Raw genomic sequence first — 25,526 nt, 5'->3', positions numbered from 1 at the left:
TAGTTCACCTAGGAGGTGGGTGGGGAGATGGGATAACTGGGTGATGGGCATTAAGGAGGGCACTTGATGAAATAAGCACTGGGTATTCTCTGCAACTGATGAATCACTAAATTCTACCACTGAAACTAATAATACACTATATGTTAATTAAATTGAAATTTTAAATAAAATTTTTTTAAAATAACACAGTAGCATTAGATATATTCATAAGGTGCAGCCCTCATCACTATCCAGTTCCAGAACTTCGTCATCCCAAGCAGAAGGATTTGGATGTCGTTCACCCAAATCCAAAACCCATTTAAACAATAGCTCCCCAGTTATTGCATCCCCCAGTCCTTGGTAACTTTTATTCTAATTTCTGTTTCTATAAAGTTGACTCTTCTACATATTTTGTATAAGTGGAATCGTGTAATATTTGCCTTTTGTTATTTGGCCTATCTCACTGTTTTCAAGGTTCATTTATGTTATATCATGCAGAAGAATCAGAAGCATTTCATTCCCCCCCCCCCACTTTTTTTTTTAAATTGCGGTGGGATGTCTGGGTGGCTGAGTCGATTAAGTGGCTGCCTTTGGCTCAGGTCATGATCCCAGGGCCCTGGGATTGAGCCCACATCCGGCTCCCTGCACAGCGGGGAGTCTGCTTCTCCCTCTCCCTGCTGCTCCCCCTGCTTGTGCTCGCTCGCATTCTCTCTGACAAATAAATAAAATCTTTTATTAAAAAATTGCAGTAAAATCACATAACATGAAATTTACCTTCTCAGCCATCTTTTAAAAAAGATTTTATTTATTTGACAGAGAGAGACACAGCGAGAGAGGGAACAAGCAGGGGAGCAGGAGAGAGAGAAGCAGGCTTCCCGCCCAGCAGGGTGCCGGACATGGAGCTTGATCCCAGGACCTCAGGATCATGACCTGATCCAAAGGCAGACGCTTAACAACTGAGCCATCCAGGCACTCCACTCAGCCATTTTTTAAGTGGCATTAAGTGCATTCACATTGTTGCACTATAATCACCACCATCTACTCACAGTGCTCTTTTTCATCTTGCAAAATTGAAACTCCTTACCCATTAAACAATAACTTCCCATTCACTTCTTTCTCCACTCACCGCACCCCAGGCGACTACGTGTCTACTTTCTGTCAATATGAATTTGACCACTCAGGTATTTCATATAAGTGGAATTCTGCTTTATTTGTCCTTTTGTGACTGGCTTATTTCACTTAGCATAATGTCCTCAAGGTTTATTCATCTTGTAATGTGTCAATTTCTTTCCTTTTTAAGGCAATAATATTCCATTGTGTGCATGGTACCACATTTTATTTATCTATTTATCTGTCAGTGGACACTTGGGTTGCTTCCACCTTTGAGCTATTGCAAATAACACTTCTGTGAACATGGGTGTACAGATACTTCTTTCAATCCCTGCTTTCACTTCTTTTGAGTATGAATCCACAGAAGTGGGATTGCTGGACCATATAGCTATCTGTGTTTAAGTTTTTGAGAAACTGCCATACTGTTTTTATTTTTCCATTCACACCAACAGTGCACAAGGGTATCAGTTTCTCTACATCTTTGCCAACACTTGTTATTTTTTGGTGTTTTTTTGATGGTAGCCCTTCTAATGGGTATGAGTTGTTATCTTAACTGTGGTTTTGATTTGCATTTCCCTAATGATTAGTAATGTTGAGCTTCTTTTCATGTGTTTATTGGCCACCTGAATAACTTCTTTGGAGAATTATCTTTCCAAGTCCTTTTTTAATCAGGTTGTTTTGTTATTGTTGAGTTGTGAGAGTTCTTCATATATTCTGGATACCAATCCCTTACCAGATAAGTGCTTTGTAAATATTTTTTCGCATTCTGTGAGTTGTCTTGTCATTCTCTCATTGATAGTGTCCTTTGATGCACAAAAGTTTTAATTTTTTTTCATTTAAATTATTTTTATTAACATACGTATTATTCGCCCCAGGGGTACTGGTCTGTGAATCATCAGGCTTTACACATTTCACATACTCTCCCCAATGTAAAAGTTTCAAGTTTTGATCAAAAGTCCAGCTTTTCTGTGTTTTCTTTTATTGCCTCTGCTTTTGGTTTCATATTCATGAAAATCCCTTTATCTTTTAATTTATGACTGTTGCGTGTATATCTTGTGGCATTTTTCTGCCTATTGATCTCAAGACCAGGAGCACTGCATTTGCTGCACAAGTTGTGAAACACAACAGTCCTTCTTAGAATTCTGTCTTTGAAAATTCAAGACTATCTGAGAGGGTCAGTAAAACTACAGAAAAAGTATCTTCTGCAGGACTGGTAGGGAAGGCACAGCAAAACTGAGATTCATAATTTTACCAGAGACATACCTTTAGTTTTAACCCTGTAGAGGGATCATTCCTGCTGTTATAAAGGGATTCTTTCTTCTGGATTATACCTAGTTTTAGTTCACCCAAATTCTATTAAAAAGAGACATTCAATGTTAAGACGTCAGTACTTAACAAATATTCCTCAAAGTAAAAGTAATTCTATTAGTGTATACTGGATCAAATTATAAACTGATAATTTCTGACCAGAAATTGGGTTTGGTGATTTCACTAAAGGTAAAATATTTGGCCTAAATGTGGAAGATTCTAATGCCTATATACAGAAGTACAATGGTGATGACTATTCATTTAGTAAAGTTAAACCCTCTCTAATATGCATTGTACATAACAGACATTGAATAAGTATTTTTTTAAGATTTTATTTATTTATAAATAAATAGAAGAAGAGAGTACAAGCAGGGGGAGCAAGAGCAGGGAAGCAGCAGAGAGGGAGGAGAAGCAGGTTCCGCACCCAGCAGGGAGCCCGATTCGGGGCTCCATCCCAGGACCCTGGGACCATGACCTGAGCTGAAGGCAGACACTCAACTGACTGAGCCACCCAGGCACCCCTGAATAACTTTTGGGTTCTTTGTAGACAGCTGGGTTCATTGCAGACAATTGTTTGTTTTTGTATCGCAAAGCCATCTGACAAATACTCATTAAAATTTTTTGGTAATAGGCAGTGTATCTTCATGACTAATTTTCTTTATAGCTATTACATACTACAGTATAAGAGTGATGATGGCTAAGGTTAGAGATCAGTATACATCTTACACCTGAAGAGAGCCAGTGAGTCAGAGGGGAATTGTCTAAGTGAAGATTACCACAAGCGGGTTTATTTTTGGCTTTTTCCTTTTTAAAAAGACAGATATGGTTGTAACCTGTCTTCATTATTACCCAGAACTTACTGATTATGAGAATATATGAAACATGCCTAACTCTTCTCCCCTCTGAAACTTGGTTCTTTTTTGCACAGTGAGTTTCAGAAAAGAATGTGTTAATAAACAGTATTGGTGGATAGAATAATTGCAAGTCCTTTGTGACTCAGAGCAGAAGGAAACAGAAAATAAGGACAGGAATACTTAGACTTATTCAAACCATTATGGTTTTAAACATGCTGTTTGGGTTCTTGGAGTCAGAAGCAGATAAATTAGTTGAATTTAGTTATCTGTATAGTTAAGTAGGTATTAATTCGGTACTTATTAAGGGAACAAAAGTTTTACAGATCTTGTGATGAGAATCTTCTCTGAGCTCTGGAAAGCACAACCACAAAAGTCAAGATGAGAGATGTTCTCATAAGAATTTACATGGGAGGGGTGCGTGGGTGGCTCAGTCCTTAGGCGTGTGCCTTCAGCTCAGGCCATGATCTCAGGGTCCTGGGATCGAACCCCACATCAGGCTCTCTGCTCCACCGGGAGCCTGCTTCTCTCTCTTCCACTCCCCCTGCTTGTGTTCCCTCTCTCGCTGTGTCTCTCTCTATCAAATAAGTAAATAAAATCTTAAAAAAAAGAATTGGTACATGGGAATTTGTCAGCACAGTTTGTCAATGTCTTCTACCATTGACAAAGTAAAAACTATGAGCTGATGAATCAAAAACATTCTGAGGGGCTGGGTGGCTCAGTTGGTTAATCATCCGACTCTTGGCTTCAGTTCAGGTCATGACCTTAGGCTTGTGAGATCGAGCCCCAAGTCAGGATCTGAGCTCATCCTGGAGTCTATTTGAGTCTGTTTGAGATTCTCTCTCCATCTTTCCTTGTGTCCCTTCCCTGCTCTCATGCACACATACTTTCTCTTTCTAAAAGAAGTAAATTAAAATCTTTAAAAGTTCTGGCAATCTGAGTGTTTCTGGAGTTTGCTGTTCTCTCAGTCTGTCCCCAAAGCCTTTTGGTTTTGAGCTCTAGTAGCTCCCTCTCTTCTCTTTCCTTGCTGCACCTGTCTTATTTCAGGTTCTGTATCTACCCAGGAGCAGTACGCCACAATGCTGTTTTTTTTTTTTTTAAGATTTTATTTATTTATTTCACAGACAGAGATCAAAAATAGGCAGAGAGGCATGCAGTGAGAGAGGGGGAAGCAGGCTTCCCGCCGAGCAGAGAGCCCGATGCGAGGCTTTAACCCACTGAGCCACCCAGGTGTCCCTCCACAATGTTTCTATTTTATCCTCTGGGCTTTCTCTTTCACCTCACCCTCCTTTGTGTAAGCGAGCTGACCTGTTCAGGAGACCTGTCCATCTGTGGCTCAGGCCTATGGTTGTGGCTTACATCATCACCACCTGGTGTCAGCGAATGTATTAAATGCAGATTTGATCCTTTCTGCTCACTCTCCCATCCACTAGTCCCCATGCCCATGCTTTCTGTCTCTGTCACTGAGATGTCTGACATCTTTATAGTTCCTCTAGATTCGACCTTTAAATACCTCTCTAACTTCATCTCCTGCCCCTCTTCGCATACCCTCCATTCCTGCCTTTGTAGCGTAGTGGATAAAAGTGATGGTTCAGGAGTTAGACAAACTTAATTTCATATTCTAGTTCAAGCATGTTATCTTTGTGTCCTTGGATGGGTTCTCTAGAGCTAGCGACCTGTCTGCATTGGGTATTGACCAGAGTGGATGATGGCAGGAAAGAGCTAGTGTTGGTGCATACCAGGTCAGTAGTTCTTCTAGTGCTTTAGTTCTTTTTTCTGTGTGGTGGGGACGATAAGACCTACTTCTTTGGGAAGATTAAATGTACTCATTCATGCAGTATTCTTAGACCAGGACCGGCACAAATAAGGATTGAGTAAATGGTGGCTATTACTATCCTTACCATTATGCGTAACTGGGCAACATGCCCTTCATGCTTCTGGACTTAACTCTGTGTAAAAGCTGTTTTTCTTCCTGGATAACTTTTTATTTCTTGTATAAGACTGCTGACATATCACTTCCTTAGGAAACCTCAAAAAATTTTTTCACTCCTCTTTAGCCAACACACTGCGTCCATAGTATCTTGTTCATAACTTTATCCCACCACGTACCCTTCTATATTGTCATGTATCTCTGTTATCTTACTTTGCCATTAGGTTGTGAGCTATTTGCTACCAGGAACTAGTTGTTTTATTTTTTTTATTTCCAGTATCTTGCATTTCCTAATATTTACTGAATTGGTGAAAATATTAGTTTGCATGTATATGATAGTGGCTTCTTTAAGAAGGGTCTGTCTAAAGGTATTGGGGCAGTTGATAAAATTAGAGTAGCATCTTTATTATCCTGCAGCTTTTCTGTAAGATTGAAATTATTTCAAAGTAGAGAGTTTACAGAAATACCTGTTTTTATCATAGTACGTGCTTTTAAAATTTTTTTAACAGTGTAAGATTACAAATGAAAATGCTCTGTGTTCCTACTGTTCCACCCCAAGAGATAGCTGTAGTTAGCAGTTAGATGTATAAAACAATTTAAACAAAAATATGTTGTCAATCCGGAGCCTTGAATTAGATAATCTCCAGATTTGTCTTTCAGTTCTTAGGTCCTCTTACTCTTAGGCAGAGAGAAGGAGGACGGAGAAAGGAGAAGAAAAAGTATCTTGAGTTTAGTGTGCTTATGACACTTTCAAATGCTTCTCTTGAGGCACTTTTCTGCTGATTGGAGGGTTGTTTAGAGAGTAGCCTCTCTGACCCCCAGACAAGAACCACAGCGTATGCTGTGTAGATTGTTCACAGCTGACCTGCTCCGGAGGCCTGTCCATCTGTGGCTTGGGTCTGTGGTTGTGACACACACTGTCACCACATGGTGGCAGTATAAGTTTCTACAGTGCAGAAACAGAATTTGGGGAGTGTCAGAAAAAAACTTTTGAGTTGCTTGTAATTCCATTTACTCTTCGAGGGTATTAATATTTGGCGCATAGGCTATCAATTTCATGGCTTTGGCACAGAGTTTAAATTACAAGCTAAGTGAAAAAATGGAGAAGTTTTAAATAATGGTAGATATTAATGAAAGATCAAATACCCATTTTATATAATTTACACACATTTTTTTCTGTAATGCTATAATAATCCAGCATTTAGCCAGTTTTAAAGTACCAGGAATAAAGCTTCAGGAAAATATTGGTTTCTTTTTGTTTTTTTGTTTTGTTGTGTTTTTTTGGAAAATATTATTTGATGTTAAGAAAAATACTTCAGGGGCGCCTGGGTGGTTTAGTCGGTTAAGTTTCCAACTCTTGATTTTGGCTGAGGTCATGAGATCCAGCCTTGCAGTGGGCTTCTGCGCTGGGCATGAAGCCTGCTGGAGATTCTCTCTCTCTCCCTCTGCCCCTTCCCCCACATGTATTTGCTCTCTCTTTCTCTCTTTCTCTCTTTCTTTAGTAAGTAGATAAATTTTTTTTTAAAGAAAACTTTAGCTACAAGATCCCTGACTAAGTAATAAACAGTGGATTATTAATCTTATAAAATTCCAGTTTTGTAACATGTAAATCTTGAATAATTATACGAGTCTTTATGATATTTCCTTTAGGTGAAATTCCTAAGCAGGTTAAAGTGAAAAAATTGAAGAACCTAAAGACTCTGGACTCTAAACCTGGTATTGATTTTTATTATTATATTTTATTATTTTTATTAATTTGTAAATATATACTTATGTATGTAGTTGGGTCTTACTATTTGCCATATTTTCTTTACTTTCTAGGAGTTTATACTTCTTATAAGCCATATTTAAGTAGAGATGAAGAAATCATAAAACAATTACAGAAGGTAATTCCTTGCTCATATTATTAACTTAAATTTCATTATGCAGGTAAGCAATATCCAGTTAGGCAGTATGTGCATTATGTATGATAATGGGAAATGACGTCTTTCTTTTTTTTTTTTTTTTTTTTTAAGATTTTATTTGACAGAGATCACAAGTAGGCAGAGAGGCAGGCAGAGAGAGAGAGAGGGAAGCAGGCTCCCTGCTGAGTAGAGAGCCCGATGCGGGACTCGATCCCAGGACCCTGAGATCATGACCTGAGCCAAAGGCAGAGGCTTTAACCCACTGAGCCACCCAGGCGCCCCGAAATGACGTCTTTCTTTTGAACCAAAGCTTCATAAAAACCAGAAGCGGCAATAATTATGGGCGTGAAATGTAAGGCTGCAGCTACCAACTAGTGGCAGTCTTTAAGAAACTTGGGAGTTAAAGTGAAAAAGTCATGGGCTCTTCTGTGAGATAGCTTAGCATCCAACAAGAGATAGTTAGCATTTTTTGGAAAATCTAAATAATACTCATACAGCAAGTGTGAAATAAAGACAGTTCATTATAAACTGATACTTTTAAGTGTGGGATGAACACGTGATGTTTTGCTGTAAGGTTTTTTTTCACAGCATATTGCACAGTGCACTTCAGGTTAAATTACTTCAAGATGAAGTCCTGGGTTTTTTTTGTTTTTTGTTTTTTTTTTTAAAGATTTTATTTATTTATTTGACAGAGATCACAAGTAGGCAGAGAGGCAGGCAGAGAGAGAGGAAGGGAAGTAGGCTCCCCACTGAGCAAAGAGCCCGATGTGGGACTCAATCCCAGGACCCTGAGATCATGACCTGAGCCGAAGGCAGAGGCTTAACCCACTGAGCCACCCAGGCGCCCTGGGTTTTTTTTTTAAAACAAGTAAAAGTATGTATTTACGTATCAGTTGAGCTACTATAATTACGCATTGTTTTATATTCCTTTACAAAGAATGTAAGTTTTCATTGCTTTTTCTTTTAAGGGTGTACAACAGAAACGTCCTTCTGAGGCTCAAAGTGTTATTCTCCGACGCTATTTTTTGGAACTGACACAAAGCTTCATCATTCCATTAGTAAGTTAACATTGGTATTTGTTTAATTTAATGATTTGTTGAAGGATATATATGAATGTTTTCCCCATTCACAAAAACCTTAAGTTGTAGGGCGCCTGGGTGGCTCAGTGGGTTAAGCCGCTACCTTCGGCTCAGGTCATGATCTCAGGGTCCTGGGATCAAGTTCCGCATCGGGCTCTCTGCTCAGCAGGAAGCCTGCTTCCCTCTTTCTCTCTCTGCCTGCCTCTCTCTCTGTCTACTTGTGATCTCTCTCTGTCAAATAAATAAATAAAATCTTAAAAAAAAAAAAACCAAAACCTTAAGTTGTATGTTTTGCCTGTTCATGTGTTTGATGATTAAAAATAGAGTCCTTTGCAGGAGACCTGGACTCTATTCTAATATTAACTGTGTAACTTTGGCAAGTCACTTCCTCTCTCTGACCCTCATTTTCTTTATCTGTAAAATGTGGCTAATTCCACTTTTCCTAAATATCTTTCAGGGTTGCTGTGAATCTTAAATGAGATAATTGTGAAATATTATGTAATTACTGCATTTTAGTCTTAACACAGGTTAACCTGGAGCTCCTTTTTTATATTATTTCCTTTTTTTTTTCAAAGCTACTTTTTAAAAAGATATTATTTATTTATTTATTTATTTGAGAAAGAGAGAGAGAGAGAGTGAGCACTAGCAGGGAGAAAAGAGAGAATCTCATGCAGACCCTGTGCTAAGTGTGCGGCCTGATGTGGGGCTCAATCCCACAACCCTGAGATCATAACCTGAGCTGAAATTAAGAGTCAGATGCTTAACCAACTCAGCCATCCAGGTGCCCCTCTGATACTATTTTTTTGAGCACAATCTGATATGACATCTATGAGACCAGTAACTCCATGATGACTGGGCCTTCTCTGTCTTATTCATTATCTTTTCCTCAGTCAGGCATCTGGTAGCACTCAATATTATGGTATAAATGACTGGATGATATGGTTATTCTATGAAATTCAGTAGAATAGCATATTAAAATACTAAAAGATGCCTCACAGTATCAGATAGTACCATCATGTGGTCCTAGTCCAGAGACTGCATTGGAGAGAGATTCCATGTGGTTATTAATGTAATCTATCTATAATATCAGATGGGAGCAACCTGGAGTTCTTTGCTGTTATATTTTGAGGTGAAATATTCTTTCTTGGTCTATGGATATAAATAATTTTGTTCCACTTAAACCTATTTGATTTGAAATGAACTTTACTGTAGTGGTTAAGGGCATGGGCTGAAGTCAAGTAGACCTGAATTCAGGTTCAGGCTATGTGACCTTGGGCAGCTTACTTAGCTTTTCAAAGCCTCTTTTCCACTATTAATGGCCGCATGGGATGGTTGCCAGGATTAAAAGAGATCATGCATATAAAATGTTGAGTACATTTTCTGGGACTTTCTCACCCAATAGGGTTAATGATTATCACTAAAAATAATGCAGTTCCTTGGATTATTTAAGGTTTAGTTAAATCCTTATTGAAAATCTGACTTGGGGCGCCTGGGTGGCTCAGTGGGTTAAGCCGCTGCCTTCGGCTCAGGTCATGATCTCAGGGTCCTGGGATCGAGTCCCGCATGGGGCTCTCTGCTCAGCAGGGAGCCTGCTTCCTCCTCTCTCTCTCTGCCTGCCTCTTTGCCTATTTGTGATCTCTCTCTGTCAAATAAATAAATAAAATCTTTTTAAAAAAATTTTAAAAAATTAAAAAAAAAAGAAAATCTGACTTAATTCAATCTAAATTTTGCTATGTCCATTTTGGGAAATGATGCATTGCTGCTGAGCATATGATCAAAAATTTGTAAACCCATTTCTTTTAAGGGGTCTGTTTATATGTTTGAAGACTATCTAGGTAAGAATGCCTAACTTTTGGGCACCTGAGTGGCTCAGTTGATTGAGCATACAGCTCTTGGTTTTAGCTCGGGTTACAGGACAGTTTTTAGCTTGGGTTACAGGACAGAGTACCACATTTGGCTCTGTGCTCAGCGCAATCTGCTTGGGATTCTCTCTCCCTCTTCTTTTCCCCCTCCCCTCCCTTGTGTGCACGCACTCATGGTTGAGCTCTCAAATAAAAAATAAAATAAAATCTTAAAAAAGAATGTCTAACTTTGATTATTTTATTTTATTTATTTATTTAATTTTTTTGGCTTCAGGAAAGATATGTGGCAAGCTTGATGCCTTTGCAGAAAAGTATCTCTCCATGGAAGGTATAACTATATTCAGTTAAATTCTTATTTGAGTTCTCTAACTATAATTAACTTCTGTGAGTATATCCATTTTTAACTTTTAAATCAGTATGTCCTAATTTCTAGAGTCCACCCCAGTTAAGACAGTTCCTTCCAGAAGAATTTATGAAAACACTTGAGAAAACAGGACCTCAGCTCACCTCTAGAATAAAAGGCGACTGGATTGGACTTTACCGGTTGGTCTTTTGTTTTCTTCTTTTTCACTCATCTGTAGAGCTGTATTTAAAAACAAAACCAAAAGCTGGACTTAAACTTTTACTTCAAAAAAAAATCAAATAAATAAATAAAAATTCCATTGTTTCACATGGTTTTTCAAGCTATAGATAGGAAAGGTATTGAGAGGAAGTAAGTCATAATCAAACTTTGCTTTTTTAAAATTTATTTTTATAGGCATTTTCTAAAATCTCCAAATTTTGATGGTTGGTTCAAGACCCGGCGGAAGGAAATGACCCAGAAATTGGAGGCACTCCATTTAGAAGCTCTTTGTGAAGAGGTTAGAAAACAGTGTGTTTATGTCATGATTAACAACTATTGAAAATAAAGATAACATTATCCTTAGAGGCTGGGATATTATACCCATATCCACTACTTTGTAAATAGTAATACCTAACTTTTCTGGATTACGTGCTGTGTGTCAAGGACCGTGTGTCAGGGACTGTAGGTACTTTAGATGGATGATGTCTTTTAATCCTCTCAGTGATTCATTGAAGTAGATGTATTATAATCTGCATTATGAGATCCCTAAGGATTATAAGTTAAGTGACTTGCTTCAGATGGCATCACTGCTAAGTAGGTAATGGAGCCAGCATCGAGCTAGAGCCCTGCTTATACTCATCCACAAGAGCTAACAGTGTACATCTCTTCCCCACTTTGCGTTCAGTGGTCTCAAGTTGATAGCTTGAAGTTGGCCACAGTGGAAGTGTTATACCACCTTGACAAGTGCTACAAACCAGAGACTTTTCCTGGAGAACTGGTGGTTAAATATTTACTAGCATGCCCCTGAATAGAATCAAGATTAAAATTGGAACGCCTTATCTGATTTTTTCCTGTATTTCGACTGTTTATAGTCTCTAATTTGTCACCAGACTATTTTAAATTGATCTACTTGTGAAAATGTAAAGGATAGTCTCATCTTTATTTAGGTTGAGGTGGGCTAGCCTCGAAGTGAACTTTCTAATCATAAACTCCCGGTGACTGTGTGGTTGTGAGAGGAATGCAATGAAGGCAACCACAAATAAGCCGAGGAAGAGCTTGTTTGTAGAAGTGAAAGTTTACATCCCATAATAGATTGATGTTCACAGTTATCTTAATTCGTTAGTTAACGTTCCTTATAAATTAAAGTACTTACTGCTTAGTAGGGATGGGGACTAGTATTATACTTGGAGTTGCAATTTTTTCATTGATCTAAAAGGGCTACCTCAGAAAGGAGTTTCTTACATTTTATTTTATTTCCAACTATTAGACAATTGTTCTAGCTAATGTGAAAAATTATCTAATTAGACAAACCATAAGAGACTCAATCTCACAAAACAAACTGAAGGTTGCTGGGGGAGGGGAGTATGGAGTGGTGGTTGAGTTATGGACATTGGCAAGGGTTTGTGCTATGGTGTGTGCTGTGAAATATGTAAGCCTGACAATTCACAGACCTGTACCACTGGGGCTAATAATATATTATATGTTAATAAAAAAATTTGTAATAAAAAGTTATCTAGGGCACCTGGGTGGCTCAGTGGGTTAAGCCGCTGCCTTCGGCTCAGGTCATGATCTCAGGGTCCTGGGATCAAGTCCCGCATCGGGCTCTCTGCTCTGCAGGGAGCCTGCTTCCTCCTCTCTCTCTGCCTGCCTCTCTGCCTACTTGTGATCTCTCTCTGTCAAATAAATAAATTAAATCTTTAAAAAAAAATTATCTAATTATTGTTGTTAGAATATCATATGGAGAATTATTCTTGTACTGTAATGCTGTATCTGAGTTGCATACTCTGTTCTCCTTTTCCTTCCTATCTTTCCTGCTCAGTAGCCTGGCCTGTTAAAATAGAGCAGTTTAAAAAGTATTTTGAGGGGCGCCTGGGTGGCTCAGTGGTTAAAAGCCTCTGTCTTCAGCTCAGGTCATGATCCCAGCGTCCTGGGATCAAGTCCCATGTTGGGCTCTCTGCTCTGTAGGGAGCCTGCTTCCTCTTCTCTCTCTGCCTGCCTCTCTGCCTACTTGTGATCTCTGTCTGTCAAATAAATAAATAAAATGTTTAAAAAAAAAAAGTATTTTGAATATTTACTGATTTGGGATTTGTTTATTCTTGTAGGACTTACTTCTCTGGACCCAGAAACACACAGAAGTAGAAACAGTAGACCTTGTACTGAAGCTAAAAAATAAGCTGGTATGTAGCCAAAACAGCAAAGATCTATGAAGATCCTTTCCTCACATTTGAGGTGACAGTTCATGATATGTTGCCAAAGTAGCTTTTTAAATGAGAACACTTAAGATTGTCCAATTGATGGTAGATGACTGAAAATACTTGGTCACTTGGGCAGATCACAGTGATGCCGTATTATTTTAAAAGTATTTACAAGGAGTCCAAAGAGCTCTACAAAAAACACTGTCAGTTATATTTAATACCACATGGTATCTGTGGGTATTAGTTCTTAATTTACATAGAATTCTTTTATTGAGCTCAGCAATATATTGTTTAAATGGCATGTTCATTGCTTTTTTACAGTTCTTCCAAATTCTAGTGTAAGTTTGAATTTTCCAAATCATTAGACCATTAAAAGTGTTCATTTAGAGAATATAATGTGTTAGTACAGACTCAGAGGGTAATTTAAACGCTTCCAAATGTTCCTTCTGTAGTTGCAGGCGGATCGAGAGCATTTACCTGTGAAACCTGACACTGTGGAAAAGTTACGGACACACATAGATGCAATTATCTTAGCATTGCCAGAGGACCTACAAGGCATACTGCTCAAAACGGGCATGACATGACATTTGCCAGAATTTTCCAGCCAAAAAGGATTGTGCACCATGAAGCATACTGACATTTCAACCCAATGCACAAAGGAGATGTCTCAACCTGGAAAATAGCCGTGAATGCTAGCTACAGGGTGGAAAGACTATACTGACTAAACAGACCTTTTTAGTGCATTATTTTTAAAAATGGATATCTGTGGTGGTTCCACTTTAATACTGAAACACTGAAAGGCATTTCTATATTTTTAATCATGTTCTAAAGTGCTCTTATGGGAGACCTGTGGGGCCATCAGTATAAGTGATTCCAAACTGCAGTGCTGGCATTGCAGATATTTTTTTAAATTGGTGCTGCTTTGCCCAATCATGTAGAAAACTCAGGGGGAAATAAAAAGAACATTCACACTGGCTGTCTTCTTAAGAAGAAGGAAAAGACTGATCTGTCCGACTGTAGTTAGAAGTAATTAATGCTTTTGTCGTGCCTTCTGTTGTCCTACATGTTTCACAAAGCTCAGCTGCTAGTCTTGAAACTTTTTCTTAACTTGATTATGATACCTAATTTTATAAGGCATTCTTTTGAGTAATCACTGCTTACAGATACATTTCTTGCCTCCATCATGTTTATTAGTAGTGCCCTGATACAGTTTTTTTTTCCCCAGTTGTCCTGTAGGTTTCATTTCATTATATTCTGTATCATTTCAAGTGTAATCTTACCAGTCTCTCCAAAGGCAAGAAAGCATCTAATATTAATTATGGAAGAATTTATTTCTTCTTACCATTTACTAGTTGAACCTGTTTAAGTTAATTAGCTTGGATGCTTTTTAGAGATATTCTAAATGTAAATCTCATAATCAGCTGTTTTTTAAACTGAATTACTCTCATTTCAAAGGCATTCATAAACGTTTTATGTTATAGTCATGTAAGTGATTACAAGATTAGTTTTCAGCATTATTTGTTTGATAGGGTTTTTTCCCCGAGATTAATTTTTTTCTGAACAATTTCCCTACTGTTGTTAGACATGGGGAGTTTTGCCCAAATCACTGTTATAGCTCGTTTTTTGTTGTTGTTTTTGTTGTTTTGTTTAAACAGTACTACCTTGCCAAAAATAGAAGATTGTGGTTCGGTAGAATAAGGTTGCTTGGTTTGTGTTTGAATAGGAGTGTCCTCCAGAAGCCACTATTAAAATAGCCACACATGACATAGCACATATGTAAATAGCTGTGTCTTGAATTGCCCTCTCAAACAACCAAATTTAGTTGTATGTGTTTGTAAGAGAAATGGCTTCAGAAGCTGTCTCGTGTTTCCTGTTAATGCAACTCCTAAGGGCACTCCTGACCCAGAAAGCCTCTTTGTGTTTGTAACTGTGGTCTTATACCTAAATGTGCCCTTTTCTCATGGATATAGTCTCTTGAAGCATACCTCAAAGTCATAGAGAGAATATGGCATTTGAAAGAAATCGTTTGCCTTGGATCATATGAGTTATTTTGTGAAACAACATTGTCCTTATGGAAAAGGGGCAACTACTTTTATATGCTAAAGTATTTCATATCTTTCTGGGAAACCTTATTTAGGTATAAATGATCATCTTATTATTTTTCAAAAAGGGGTATTTTAATAATCTTACATTTATATGCAGTTTGTGACCAGAATTTGAAAGTTATTAGTGTCATATCAAGGATCTTTTAAATTATACCACTATAATAGGATGCATCATTTCAAGTTTATTTTGCACAGCTAAAGAGTAGCAAAAGATGCCAAGTAGCATAATAACAGTATCTTCATATTTACCGTGTTTAACTAAAACCTAACACGTGTTGAAAACCATATCATATTTACCTGGTTTACCTATTAATTTCAAATTATGTACTTGTAAAATTAACTTAAAATTGCATTGGGAATCTGAGAAAGACTGGTAACAATTTTTTGTATGATTTTCAGTGTTGTCCTTTTTTTTTTTTTTTTTGAGGAGACATTGTTAAGATCAAAAACCTGCCGTTTAATGTTTATCTCCACCAGCATCAGAGGGAATCACTGCTTTCAGTGATGTAATGCCTAGTGCCTACTGTTTTCATGAAAAAAAGGTTTTATGAAGGCATTTATGGTCATTACTGAAAAATAATTAAAGGCCTTGGGTGTTAAAGCACTTGGATGTCTCGTGTTGTTTCTCAGTAAGTTTGGAGTGCTTGAGAAAATGCATAATAAATGAAACAGCATTATGAGATTCCTTTTACTTCCAACTTATTTTTAAAAATTCAAATGAAAACCTTCTTCTGTTTACTATGAACAAGTGAACAGCAGTCTGGTATAATAACAGATCAATGAAGTGATTTCATATCCTTGTTGGCAGTGTGTTAATATTATGAAATGTTCTGATGAAAAAATTTTAGCTGAATAGGTAGGGAGCTATTGTTGGGTTCTCCCTTATTTACTACTTTTTTTTTTTTTTTACCTTTTTTAAAAATCTCAAATTACTTTTATTTCTTCATCTCCCTTTTTTAAAGTATATGATACTATACTTTGGATAGTATCCTTTGGATTTTAATTTGTTGATAATATATTGGCTGTTAGTCCCTTTTGAAGTTACTGGGTAATATCCTTAAAAGTGTAAAAATATTTCAGTACATTTAAGAAAGATTCTGTTAAAATCTCTTTTGTTTTCATATGCTCACAACTTAATCTGTTATTCTTTTTATTTATTTATTTATTTATTTTTGAGAGACCACACACACAAGCAGGGCTAGAGACACAAAGGGAGAGGGAGAGGGAGAATCTTAAGCAGACTCCATGTAAAGCCTGATGTGGGCGGATGCCTGGGTGGCTCAGCTGGTTGGATGCCTGCCTTCGGCTCGGGTCATGATCCCGGAGTTCTGGGATCGAGTCCCGCATCGGACTCCCAGCTCTGCGGGGAGTCTGCTTCTCTCTCTGACCTTCTCCTTGCTCATGCTCTCTCTCACTGTCTCTCTCTCAAATAAATAAATAAAATCTTTAAAAAAAAAAAAAAAAAAAAAAAGCCTGATGTGGGGCTCAGTCTCACGACCCTGAGATCATGACCTGAGCTGAAATCAAGAGTTGGATGCTTAACCAACTAGGCCACCCAGATGCCCAGGCATGCACTTTTCCATTCATATTTCGCAGATAAGAAAACTGAGAACAGAATGGTTAAAAATCTTGACTAATGTTATAGGACTGGTAAGGGTAGAGCAGGACTTGAACAATTGTCACAACATCCTGCTTTGAGCTATATATTTTGTATTTATATTTTCTAAGTAATTATAACTTTCATTTAAAAGTATGTATTTGTATCAAAATAATACATGCAAGAGTTGAAGCAACAAGAAGTAGAAAATGGTCTAATATAACAAAAATAATTTCATATACGGTCTTTCAACACCAAACTGCATACTCCAAAGATGAAGTTTGTAACTCTTCCTATTTTAGTTCATTCTAATAATTCTGAACATATATTTATATCTCACTTCCTTGATCTACCAATTTTAGTATCTCTTAATGGTGTTTTTTTAAAGATTTTATTTATTTGACAGAGATCACAAGTAGACAGAGAGGCAGGCAGAGAGAGAGAGAGAGGGAAGCAGGCTCCCTGCCGAGCAGAGAGCCCGATGCGGGACTCCATCCCAGGACCCTGAGATCATGACCCAAGGCGAAGGCAGCAGCTTAACCCACTGAGCCACCCAGGCGCCCTATTAATGGTGTTTTAACTGATACTACTGGGTATATTCCATTTTGTTTTTATTTAAATTCAATTAATTAACATATAGTCTATTACTAGTTTCAGAAATACAGATTAGTGATTCATCAATTTTATATAATATCCAGTGTTCATTACATCACATGCCTTCCTTAATCCCCTTCACCCAATTACCTCACCCCCCCCAGCTACCCTCAGATTGTTTCCTATAATTTAGAGTCTCTTAAGGTTTGTCTCCCTCTCTGATTTTGTCTTGTTTTATTTTTTCCTCTTTTCCCCATGTTCCTGTTTTGTTTCTTAAATTCCACATATGAGGGGCACCTGGGTGGCTCAGTAGGTTAAGCCTCTGCCTTAGGCTCAGGTCATGATCCCAGGGTCCTGGAATTGAGTCCTCATCGGGCTCTCTGCTCAGCAGGAAGCCTGCTTCCCTCTCTCTCTGCCTGCCTCTCTGCCTTCTTGTTATCTGTCTGCCAAATAAATAAAATCTTAAATTCCACATATGAGTAAGATCATGTGATAATTGTCTTTCTCTGATTGTCTTATTTCACTTAGCGTAATACCCTCTAGTTCCATCCATATCATTCAAGTGGCAAGATTTCATATTTTGATGGCTGAGTAGTATTCCATTATGTATATATACCACATCTTTATCCTTTCAACTGTTGATAATGTCTAAGCTCTTCCCATAGTCTAGCTATTGTGGACATTGCTGCTATAAACATTGGAGTGCATGATCCCTTCAGATCACTACATTTGTATCTTTGGGGGAAATACCCTGTAGTGCAATTGCTAGGTCATAGGGTAGCTCTATTTTCAACTTTTTGAGAAACCTCCATACTGTTTTCCAGAGTGGCTGCAGCAGCTTGCATTCCCACCAACAGTGTAGGAGGGTGTAAAGTAAGAGGCTCCTTTCTCTGTATCCTCGCCAGCATCTGTTGTTTCCTGACTTGTTAATTTTAGCCATTCTGACTGGTACGAGGTGGTATCTCATTGTGGTTTTGATTTGTATTTCCCTGATGCCGAGTGATATGGAGCACTTTTGCATGTCTCTGTTGGCCATTTGGATGTCTTCCTTGCAGAAATGTCTGTTCATGTCCTCTGCCCATTTCTCTCTCTCTTTTTTTTTAAGATTTTATGTATTTATTTGACAGAGAGAAATCACAAGTAGATGGAGAGGCAGGCAGAGAGAGAGAGAGAGAGAGAGAAGCAGGCTCCCTGCTGAGCAGAGAGCCCGATGCGGGACTCGATCCCAGGACCCTGAGATCATGACCTGAGCCGAAGGCAGTGGCTTAACCCACTGAGCCACCCAGGCGCCCCCCTACTCTGCCCATTTCTTGATTGGATTATTTTGGGGGGCGTGTTGAGTTTGATAAGTTCTTTATAGATCTTGGATAGCCCTTTATCTGATAAGACATTTGCAGATATCTTCTCTCATTCTGTCTGTTGTCTTTTTTTTTTTTTTTTTAAGATTTTATTTATTTATTTGACAGAAATCACAAGTAGATGGAGAGGCAGGCAGAGAGTAAGAGGGAAGCAGGCTCCCTGCTGAGCAGAGAGCCCGACGAGGGACTCGATCCCAGGACCCTGAGATCATGACCTGAGTCAAAGGCAGCGGCCCAACCCACTGAGCCACCCAGGCGCCCTGTCTTTTGGTTTTGTCACCTATTTCCTTTGCTGTGCTTTGTTTTTATACACTGCATTTTACAGGCTTCCTTAACTTGGGGAAATTTTTAATTACTAATTTCCTAATATTAGTCCTCTAAAAGCAGCTGAAGAAGATAAAAAACTTTTCTGATTATGGATAAATATTTAAATAACAAAATGTGTTAAGTCATATTAATGACTAAATTATCATTAACAATTTGATATTCTTCCATATATCGAAGATATTACTTACATGCCATCTGCAACTTGATAGAATTGTGGTGTTTATACCAATAGAAATTAGCACTTATTAATAAAATAGAGCTCCTAGAGTTTTTTTCAATTAATTTCCCAGTTTGTTTGAAATAGATAAAGCATGGCAGGAGAATTCTACCTCTGTTACTTCTCTACTTCTGAATACCAGCCTTTCTCTGTTATCACTACTTGAATGCTATGCTGTGCCTTTCTTCAAATTAAGATTACCATTGTCAGGGGCGCCTGATGGGTCAGGCATCCAACTCTTGATCTCAGCTTAGGTCTTGATCTTCGGGTTGTGAGTTCAAGCCCCGTGTTGGGTGCTGAACATGGAGCCTACTTTAAAAATATATATATATATATGTATATTGTGGGCACCTGGGTGGCTCAGTGAGTTAAGCCTCTCCCTTCGGCTCAGGTCATGATCCCAGGGTCTTGGGATGGAGGCCTGCTCATCCAGCTGTCTTCTCTCTCTCCGCCTGCCTCTCTGGGTACTTGTGATCTCTCTGTCAAATGGATAAATAAGATCTTTAAAAAAATTATTGTTGTCTAATAATCATAGGTCTCATTCTATTTTACTGACTTTACCACTAGGCTTAGGTTCTTCTGTTTCTTTTTGCCTCCCCATTTTCTTTGTCATCCTATCATCATGTCTGTTTAGCCAATTAGAAAGTTAAACTTCATGGATCCTTTATTTTTTTTCCTGTTTATGTTTTCCATACTAACCAGTATAAATACATTGTACCATAAATTACTTGCAGAATTCCTTTCAAAAAATAGTAACTTTATATTCCAGAATTGTTATAACTTGCCATTAAGTGAATAGATTTTTAGACTTGAAGAGAAAACTATTGAAATGATTGATTATGATCTAATGAAGTGTGTAAATATTTTTATAGCCAGAGGCTCTGGTGGTAGAACCCAGCAATTTGTGTTCTTAAAAAACAGCTTTATTGAAGTATAATGGACAGTTAACTGAAGGCATTTAAAGTGTACAATTTGTTAGGTTTTGACATTTGAATATACTCATAAGAGGCACCTGAATGGCTCAGTGGGTTAAGTGTATGCTTTCTGCTTAGGTCGTGATCCCAGAGTCCTGGGATTGAGCCCCACATCGGGTTCCCTGCTCATTGGGGAGTCTGTTTCTCTCTCTGCCCCTCACCCTGCTTATGCTCTCTCAGATAAATAAAAATTAAGTCTTTAAAAAAAATTTTTTAAAGTGAGTACATCCATAAAACCATCACCATAATCAAGATAGGAACATATCCATCACCCTCCAAACTTCCTTCATGCTCCTTTGCATTCATTCCTTCCTGCCTTCCTTCTCAAATAATCACTGACCTGTTTTCTATCACTATTGATTAATTTGTATTTTCTAGAGTTTTATATAAGTGGAATTATATAGAATGTAATTTTTAAAAATCTTTTTTTGTCGTTTCTTAATATGGTATTTATTTGTCCTCCCTCTGCCAAAACCTGAGCTAACCGCTTTCTCCAGCCTTCCTAGTGATATATAGGAAAAAGAACATACAGAGCAGATGAGACATGGGAGAAAGAGCCATGAGTGGTGGAGAGGGCTCCTTAACATGGTGAAGAGGATAGGAAAAACTACCATCAGGCAAAAGAGCCCCATAGAGTCTGAGAAGGAAAAGCCCAGAATGGCACAGGAGAAGAGCTGTAACCTCAAAAAAAAGTTCCTGGCATAACCAGTGATGAGGCTCCCAAACACAGTCCCAAGCCCAGCCCCAAAGCCAGCCATCCCGCTGTGACAGCCGCCGCCCTAATGAATGTAGCTACTGTTCAAAATAGCACTGGCATGGAAGTCACAGCTAGGGATAAGTGAGGCTGCCCAGCTCCTGAGGCTCTCGTGGGCAGCGTCTGGTTGTTTTAACACTGATGCAAAAAGTGGTAAGCTCAGCAGCTGAGAGTTGCTCCTGACTAGTGAGGGCATGGAGACAGATTTGGTACACATGTACGTTTTCAGGGAGAGAGGGGCAGTGTAGAAAGGGGTCTAACTTCTTTCACTCAGCATGTTTTGAGATTCATTCATATTATATGTATCAAAAGCTCATTACTTTTATTGCCAAGTAGTATTCTATTATATGGCTTATAATAAAAATGTCTTATCCACTCACTTGTGGATGGATATTTGGATCATTTCTAGTTTTTTGGCTATTCCAAATAAAGCTGCTATGAACACTCATATACAAGTGTTTGTATAGACATATATATCCTTTCCTGTGAGGCAAATACCTAGGGATTATATGAATAGATTGCTGGATCATATGGTAAGTAAATGTTTAACTTCTTAAGAAACTGCCAGACTTTTCCAAAGTGGTTGTACTAATTTGTTTCCGCCAGCTGTGTATGAGTTCCATTTTCTGCACATCCTATGCAACATTTGGTATGGTCAGCCTTTTCAGTTTTAGCCATTCTAATAGGTTTGTATTATTATCTCACTGGGATTTTAATTTGCATTTCCCTAATGACCTGTGACATTGAACATCTTTTCTTATGTTTATTACTTGTGGGGGGTTTTTTGTTTGTTTGTTTTGCTTCTGTTTTTTTTTTTTTTTTTTTTTTGTAAAGTGTCTGCTAAAATCTTTTGCTCATTTCAAAAACTGAGTTGTTTAAAGGGCACATAGGTGGGTGCCTGGGTGGCTCAGTGGGTTAAGCCGCTGCCTTCGGCTCAGGTCATGATCTCAGGGTCCTGGGATCGAGTCCCGCATCGGGCTCTCTGCTCAGCAGGGAGCCTGCTTCCTCCTCTCTCTCTCTGCCTGCCTCTCTGCCTACTTGTAATCTCTCTCTGTCAAATAAATAAATAAAATCTTAAAAAAAAAAAAAAACTTTAAAAAAAAATGTATTTAAAAAAAAAAAAATAAAGGGCACATAGGTGGCTTTAAGCATCTGACTTCGGTTTAGGTCATAATCCTAGGGGACTGGGCTCAAGCCCTGTGTTCAGCTCTGCACTCAGCAGGCAATCTGCTTGAGATTCTCTCTCTCTCTCTCCCTCTGCCCTTCACCCTATTGTTATGTTTAGTTAGCCACTGTTTTTATATTGTTAGTTTTTGATGTAGTGTTCAGTGATTCATTAGTTGCATATAATACCCAGTGCTCATCACATGTACTCTCCCTAATACCCATCTTGATACAAGTTCTTTTTCAGATATATGATTTGCAAACATTTTCCCCCAGTCTGTGGCTTATCTTCTCATTTTCATAACAGCATCTTTTGAAGAAGCAGAAGTTTATGAATTTCTATGCAAATTCTTCCTGGGACTTTGACTGGAATTGTGTTAAATCTGTAGATAAATTGGGGGAGAAATGACATCTTAGTTATTTTGCCCCCAGATCCATGAACAAAATATATCTCTCCATTATTTATATCTTCTTTAATTTCTCCCAGCGATATTTTGTGGTTTTCAGGGCACAAATGTTTCACATCTTCTGTCAGATTTATCCCTACGCCTGTCTTATTTTTGATGTTATGAATTTTATTATTTTTAAAATTCAATTTTCAGGGGTGCTGGGTAGCTCTGTGGGTTAAGCCTCTGCCTTCAGCTCTGGTTATGGTGTCAGGGTCCTGGGATCAAGCCCCACATCAGGCTCTCTGCTCAGCAGGGAGCCTGATTCCCGTCCCCGCCACCCCGCTTTCTCTGCCTGCCTCTCTGCCTGCTTGTGATCTCTGTCAAATAAATAAAATCTTTTAAGCAAATAAAATAAAATAAAATTCAATTTTCAGTTTTCCATTCAAAATTTAATTCAAAATACTGTTAGTTACTTTTGTATACTAGCATTGTATCCCACAACCTTAAAAAAACCTCATTTACTTGTCCTAGTAACTTTTTTTATAGAGTCCATCATATTTTTTATCTAGAAGATTATACTATCTCTGAACAAAGACTACTTCTTTCTAGTAGATGGCTTTTATTTATATTTCTTGCCTGATTGCACTGGCTGGAGTCTCCAATTCAATGTTGAATAGCGCTGGTGAGAGTGGAAATCTGTCTTGTTCCTGATCTTAAAGGAAAGCATTCAGCCTTTTATAATTAAGTATAATATTAGCGGTAGGTTTTCTTGTAGATGTCCTTTATCAGGTCAATGAAATCTTCTATTCTTAGTTTGCTGAGAGGTTTTTGGTTTTGTTCTGGTTTTTTTGGTTATTGTTTTGTTTTGTTTAGATCAGGAATACAGCTTTGGATTTTGTTAAATGCTTTTCCTGGATCTATTGACATGATCATATGGTTTTCCTTTCTGAGTTTGTGAATATGATTGGTATGTTAACATTGCCTGACTTTTGAATTCTAGACGAACTGTATTCCTAGGATTAACCCAGTTGGTCTTGATGTGTTATCCTTTTAATACAGTTTTGGATTTGATTTGCTAAAATTTTGCTTAGAATTTTCATTCCTGGGACTGGGTGGCTGGCACTCTACTGGGTGCCTCACCTTGCTACCTGGCCTGGCCACTCCTTGAGGGCACCTTAATCCCCCTCCCAGGGATGGTGCCCCCAAGGATGAGTCTGTCCCCCACCACACTGACCCTGGGCCCCTGCCACCAGAGCCACCTCAGAGCCACGCCCACCTTGACAAGCTGGTAGGAAGTGGCTGCCCCCCCCACACCCCTGCTCCACCTAGCACCCTGAGGAAGCAGGACAAAGCAGATCTGCAGATGAAGAGCCCAGAAAAGAAGCAAAGGAGGTCAAATACTCCGGGCCCTGCATACTCATATCTGACGGAGTTTGCACCATGCATGACTCCCATGGTGGATCACCTGGTTGCATCCAATCCTTTTGAGGATGACTTTCAGAGCCCCTAAGGTAGGGGGCACAGACTCCCCCTTCTTTGGCAGTCCTGTCCCCTTTGGAAGCTTCTGTGTACAGGGGGCGTGGCAGGCCAGCTACTCCCAGGCTATGGTTTTGGGAGTGGAGGATGTCTCCAGCTTCTTCATTGATAAACCTCCCTTTCCCTTACAACCCCATGGGTCCTAATTTCAACATAAACACCACCCCCCACCCAGGGCCCTGGCTACTCACCCCCAGGCAACATGAACTCTCCTAGCCAAACCCTCAACCAGCCTCTGGGTCAAAACTTCAGCCCTCCTGGCAGGCAGATGATGCCAGGCCCACTCGGAGGATTTGGCCCCATGATATCACCCACCATGGGACAAACTCCCAGAGGGGAGCTGTCCCTTCTTTCTCTCCCCTAACACTTTATGCAGCCAGGAGCTTTTTATCTCCTCCAGAGACCTGGTCAAGGGCTCCCCTGCCTGCCTCCCAATACAAGTTCCTCCTTAGTCCAGACCCTGGCTTTCCTGGCCCTGGTTAGGATTGGGGGAAAGCCTTGAATCCACCTGCCCTCAGTGCTTTTCCCCAGGAACCTCACTCAGGCTCCCCAGCTGCTGCTCTTAATGGGAATCAGCCCAGTTTCCCCCACGAACAGTATTGTGGGGGAACTCTAGATCCCAACAGCCTGGCACTGCCCCCCAGCAAGGCAGGTGGGTGCCCAGGGCCTCGCCTCTCCCAGGCCTGGTACACCCATGTGGTGCCTGCTGCAATGAGGTGAGTGATGGCCAGCATACCATTCTGTGTGAGGCCTCCTGCAAGAAGTGGCTCCACCACAAATGCACAGGTATGACAGAGCATGTATGGGTTACTGACCCCCGAGGTCTCCACCATCTGGGCTTGTGATCTCTACCTCAGGACTAGCAGATCCAGTCTGTACAGCTGTGATGGTGTGGCGCAGCTGGTGGCTGCTAACAATGGGTGACACTGGCGAGGTTGATGGTTTCCAAGTCTAGTTCTTGGTCCTTGTTTCCACTGGCTTCCCATCCCCATGGGGCAGAAACACAGTGGCTCCTGGGGGCAGAGAAAGAACTAAGGGAGGCATGCAAAAGAACCTGGATTGCTCAGTCTTCTGGAAACTTATTTATATGTATTGCAATCTACAGAGACCCAGGACGCCAAAGCTGAGCCAAGCATTGTGGTGGCTATAGTCTCTGAAGGCCTACGGCAATGACTGTCACAGAACAGAGGCTGGAGGAAGATCTGGGGGCAGGGGTCTCCTCTGTTCCAATGATGGACACCCCAGGACCCATGCCTAACCCTCCTCTCTAGCCCCACAGCCTTAGTTTTTGCAGGGATGTTAAAGGTTTCTGGCCAGAAGAGTTGGGATCCAATCCCTGCAGTATCCCTTTCATGGGGTTTAGGAGACAGCTTTAGGGAATAAATAAATCCCTCCTCCAAGACCGACCCAAGTCCTACCCCCTTAAAGAACCAAACAGCTTGAAGAAGCAAGAGAGGTCATGACTGAGGCAGTTTCTTGGTGATTTGGGGCCTTAAGACGGTGGGTAAGAGATGCTGTCCAGACATGCGTCCCTTATACCAAATTCACCAGCCCTTTCTCAGCCTCTTTTGGGCTTTTCTCCTAATGACCATATTTTTGCCCCAAATTGGGATACGTGGTCTGACAGACCAGAATATTTGAAGTTCAGGCTGTTCTCAGACCTGGACTCTGGCTGTACCCTGCTCCCAGGCCTTGCCCATTTCTTGCACGCTGGCATCAGGGCTTTGACTT

At 39.4% G+C, this 25,526-nt stretch overlaps 1 protein-coding gene and 2 pseudogenes across 3 annotated transcripts in view; 2 read left to right on the top strand and 1 right to left on the bottom strand.

Moving 5' to 3' along the window:
• Positions 1-15,489, top strand: part of DENND6A (DENN domain containing 6A) — a 61,155-nt gene extending 45,666 nt beyond the window's left edge. For all 3 annotated transcript variants that reach the window (XM_059161262.1, XM_059161261.1, XM_059161264.1), the window contains 8 exons: positions 6,829-6,894; positions 7,000-7,064; positions 8,051-8,140; positions 10,298-10,351; positions 10,457-10,566; positions 10,781-10,883; positions 12,688-12,762; positions 13,233-15,489. In XM_059161262.1, coding sequence (XP_059017245.1) covers positions 6,829-6,894; positions 7,000-7,064; positions 8,051-8,140; positions 10,298-10,351; positions 10,457-10,566; positions 10,781-10,883; positions 12,688-12,762; positions 13,233-13,364 — 695 coding nt within the window. In that variant the 3' untranslated portion in view covers positions 13,365-15,489. The remainder of the gene's footprint in view (positions 1-6,828; positions 6,895-6,999; positions 7,065-8,050; positions 8,141-10,297; positions 10,352-10,456; positions 10,567-10,780; positions 10,884-12,687; positions 12,763-13,232) is intronic.
• Positions 15,490-18,803: 3,314 nt separating this feature from the next.
• On the bottom strand, positions 18,804-22,095 carry LOC131825510 (ATP synthase F(0) complex subunit C2, mitochondrial-like; annotated as a pseudogene).
• Positions 22,096-22,871: 776 nt separating this feature from the next.
• LOC131825509 (pygopus homolog 2-like) lies at positions 22,872-25,174 on the top strand (annotated as a pseudogene).
• Positions 25,175-25,526: the final 352 nt, after the last annotated feature.

The sequence above is a fragment of the Mustela lutreola genome, chromosome 2, assembly GCF_030435805.1.
Source record: "Mustela lutreola isolate mMusLut2 chromosome 2, mMusLut2.pri, whole genome shotgun sequence".
Classification (NCBI taxonomy): Eukaryota; Metazoa; Chordata; class Mammalia; order Carnivora; family Mustelidae; genus Mustela; species Mustela lutreola.
This window is presented reverse-complemented; position numbering and strand designations above follow the sequence as displayed.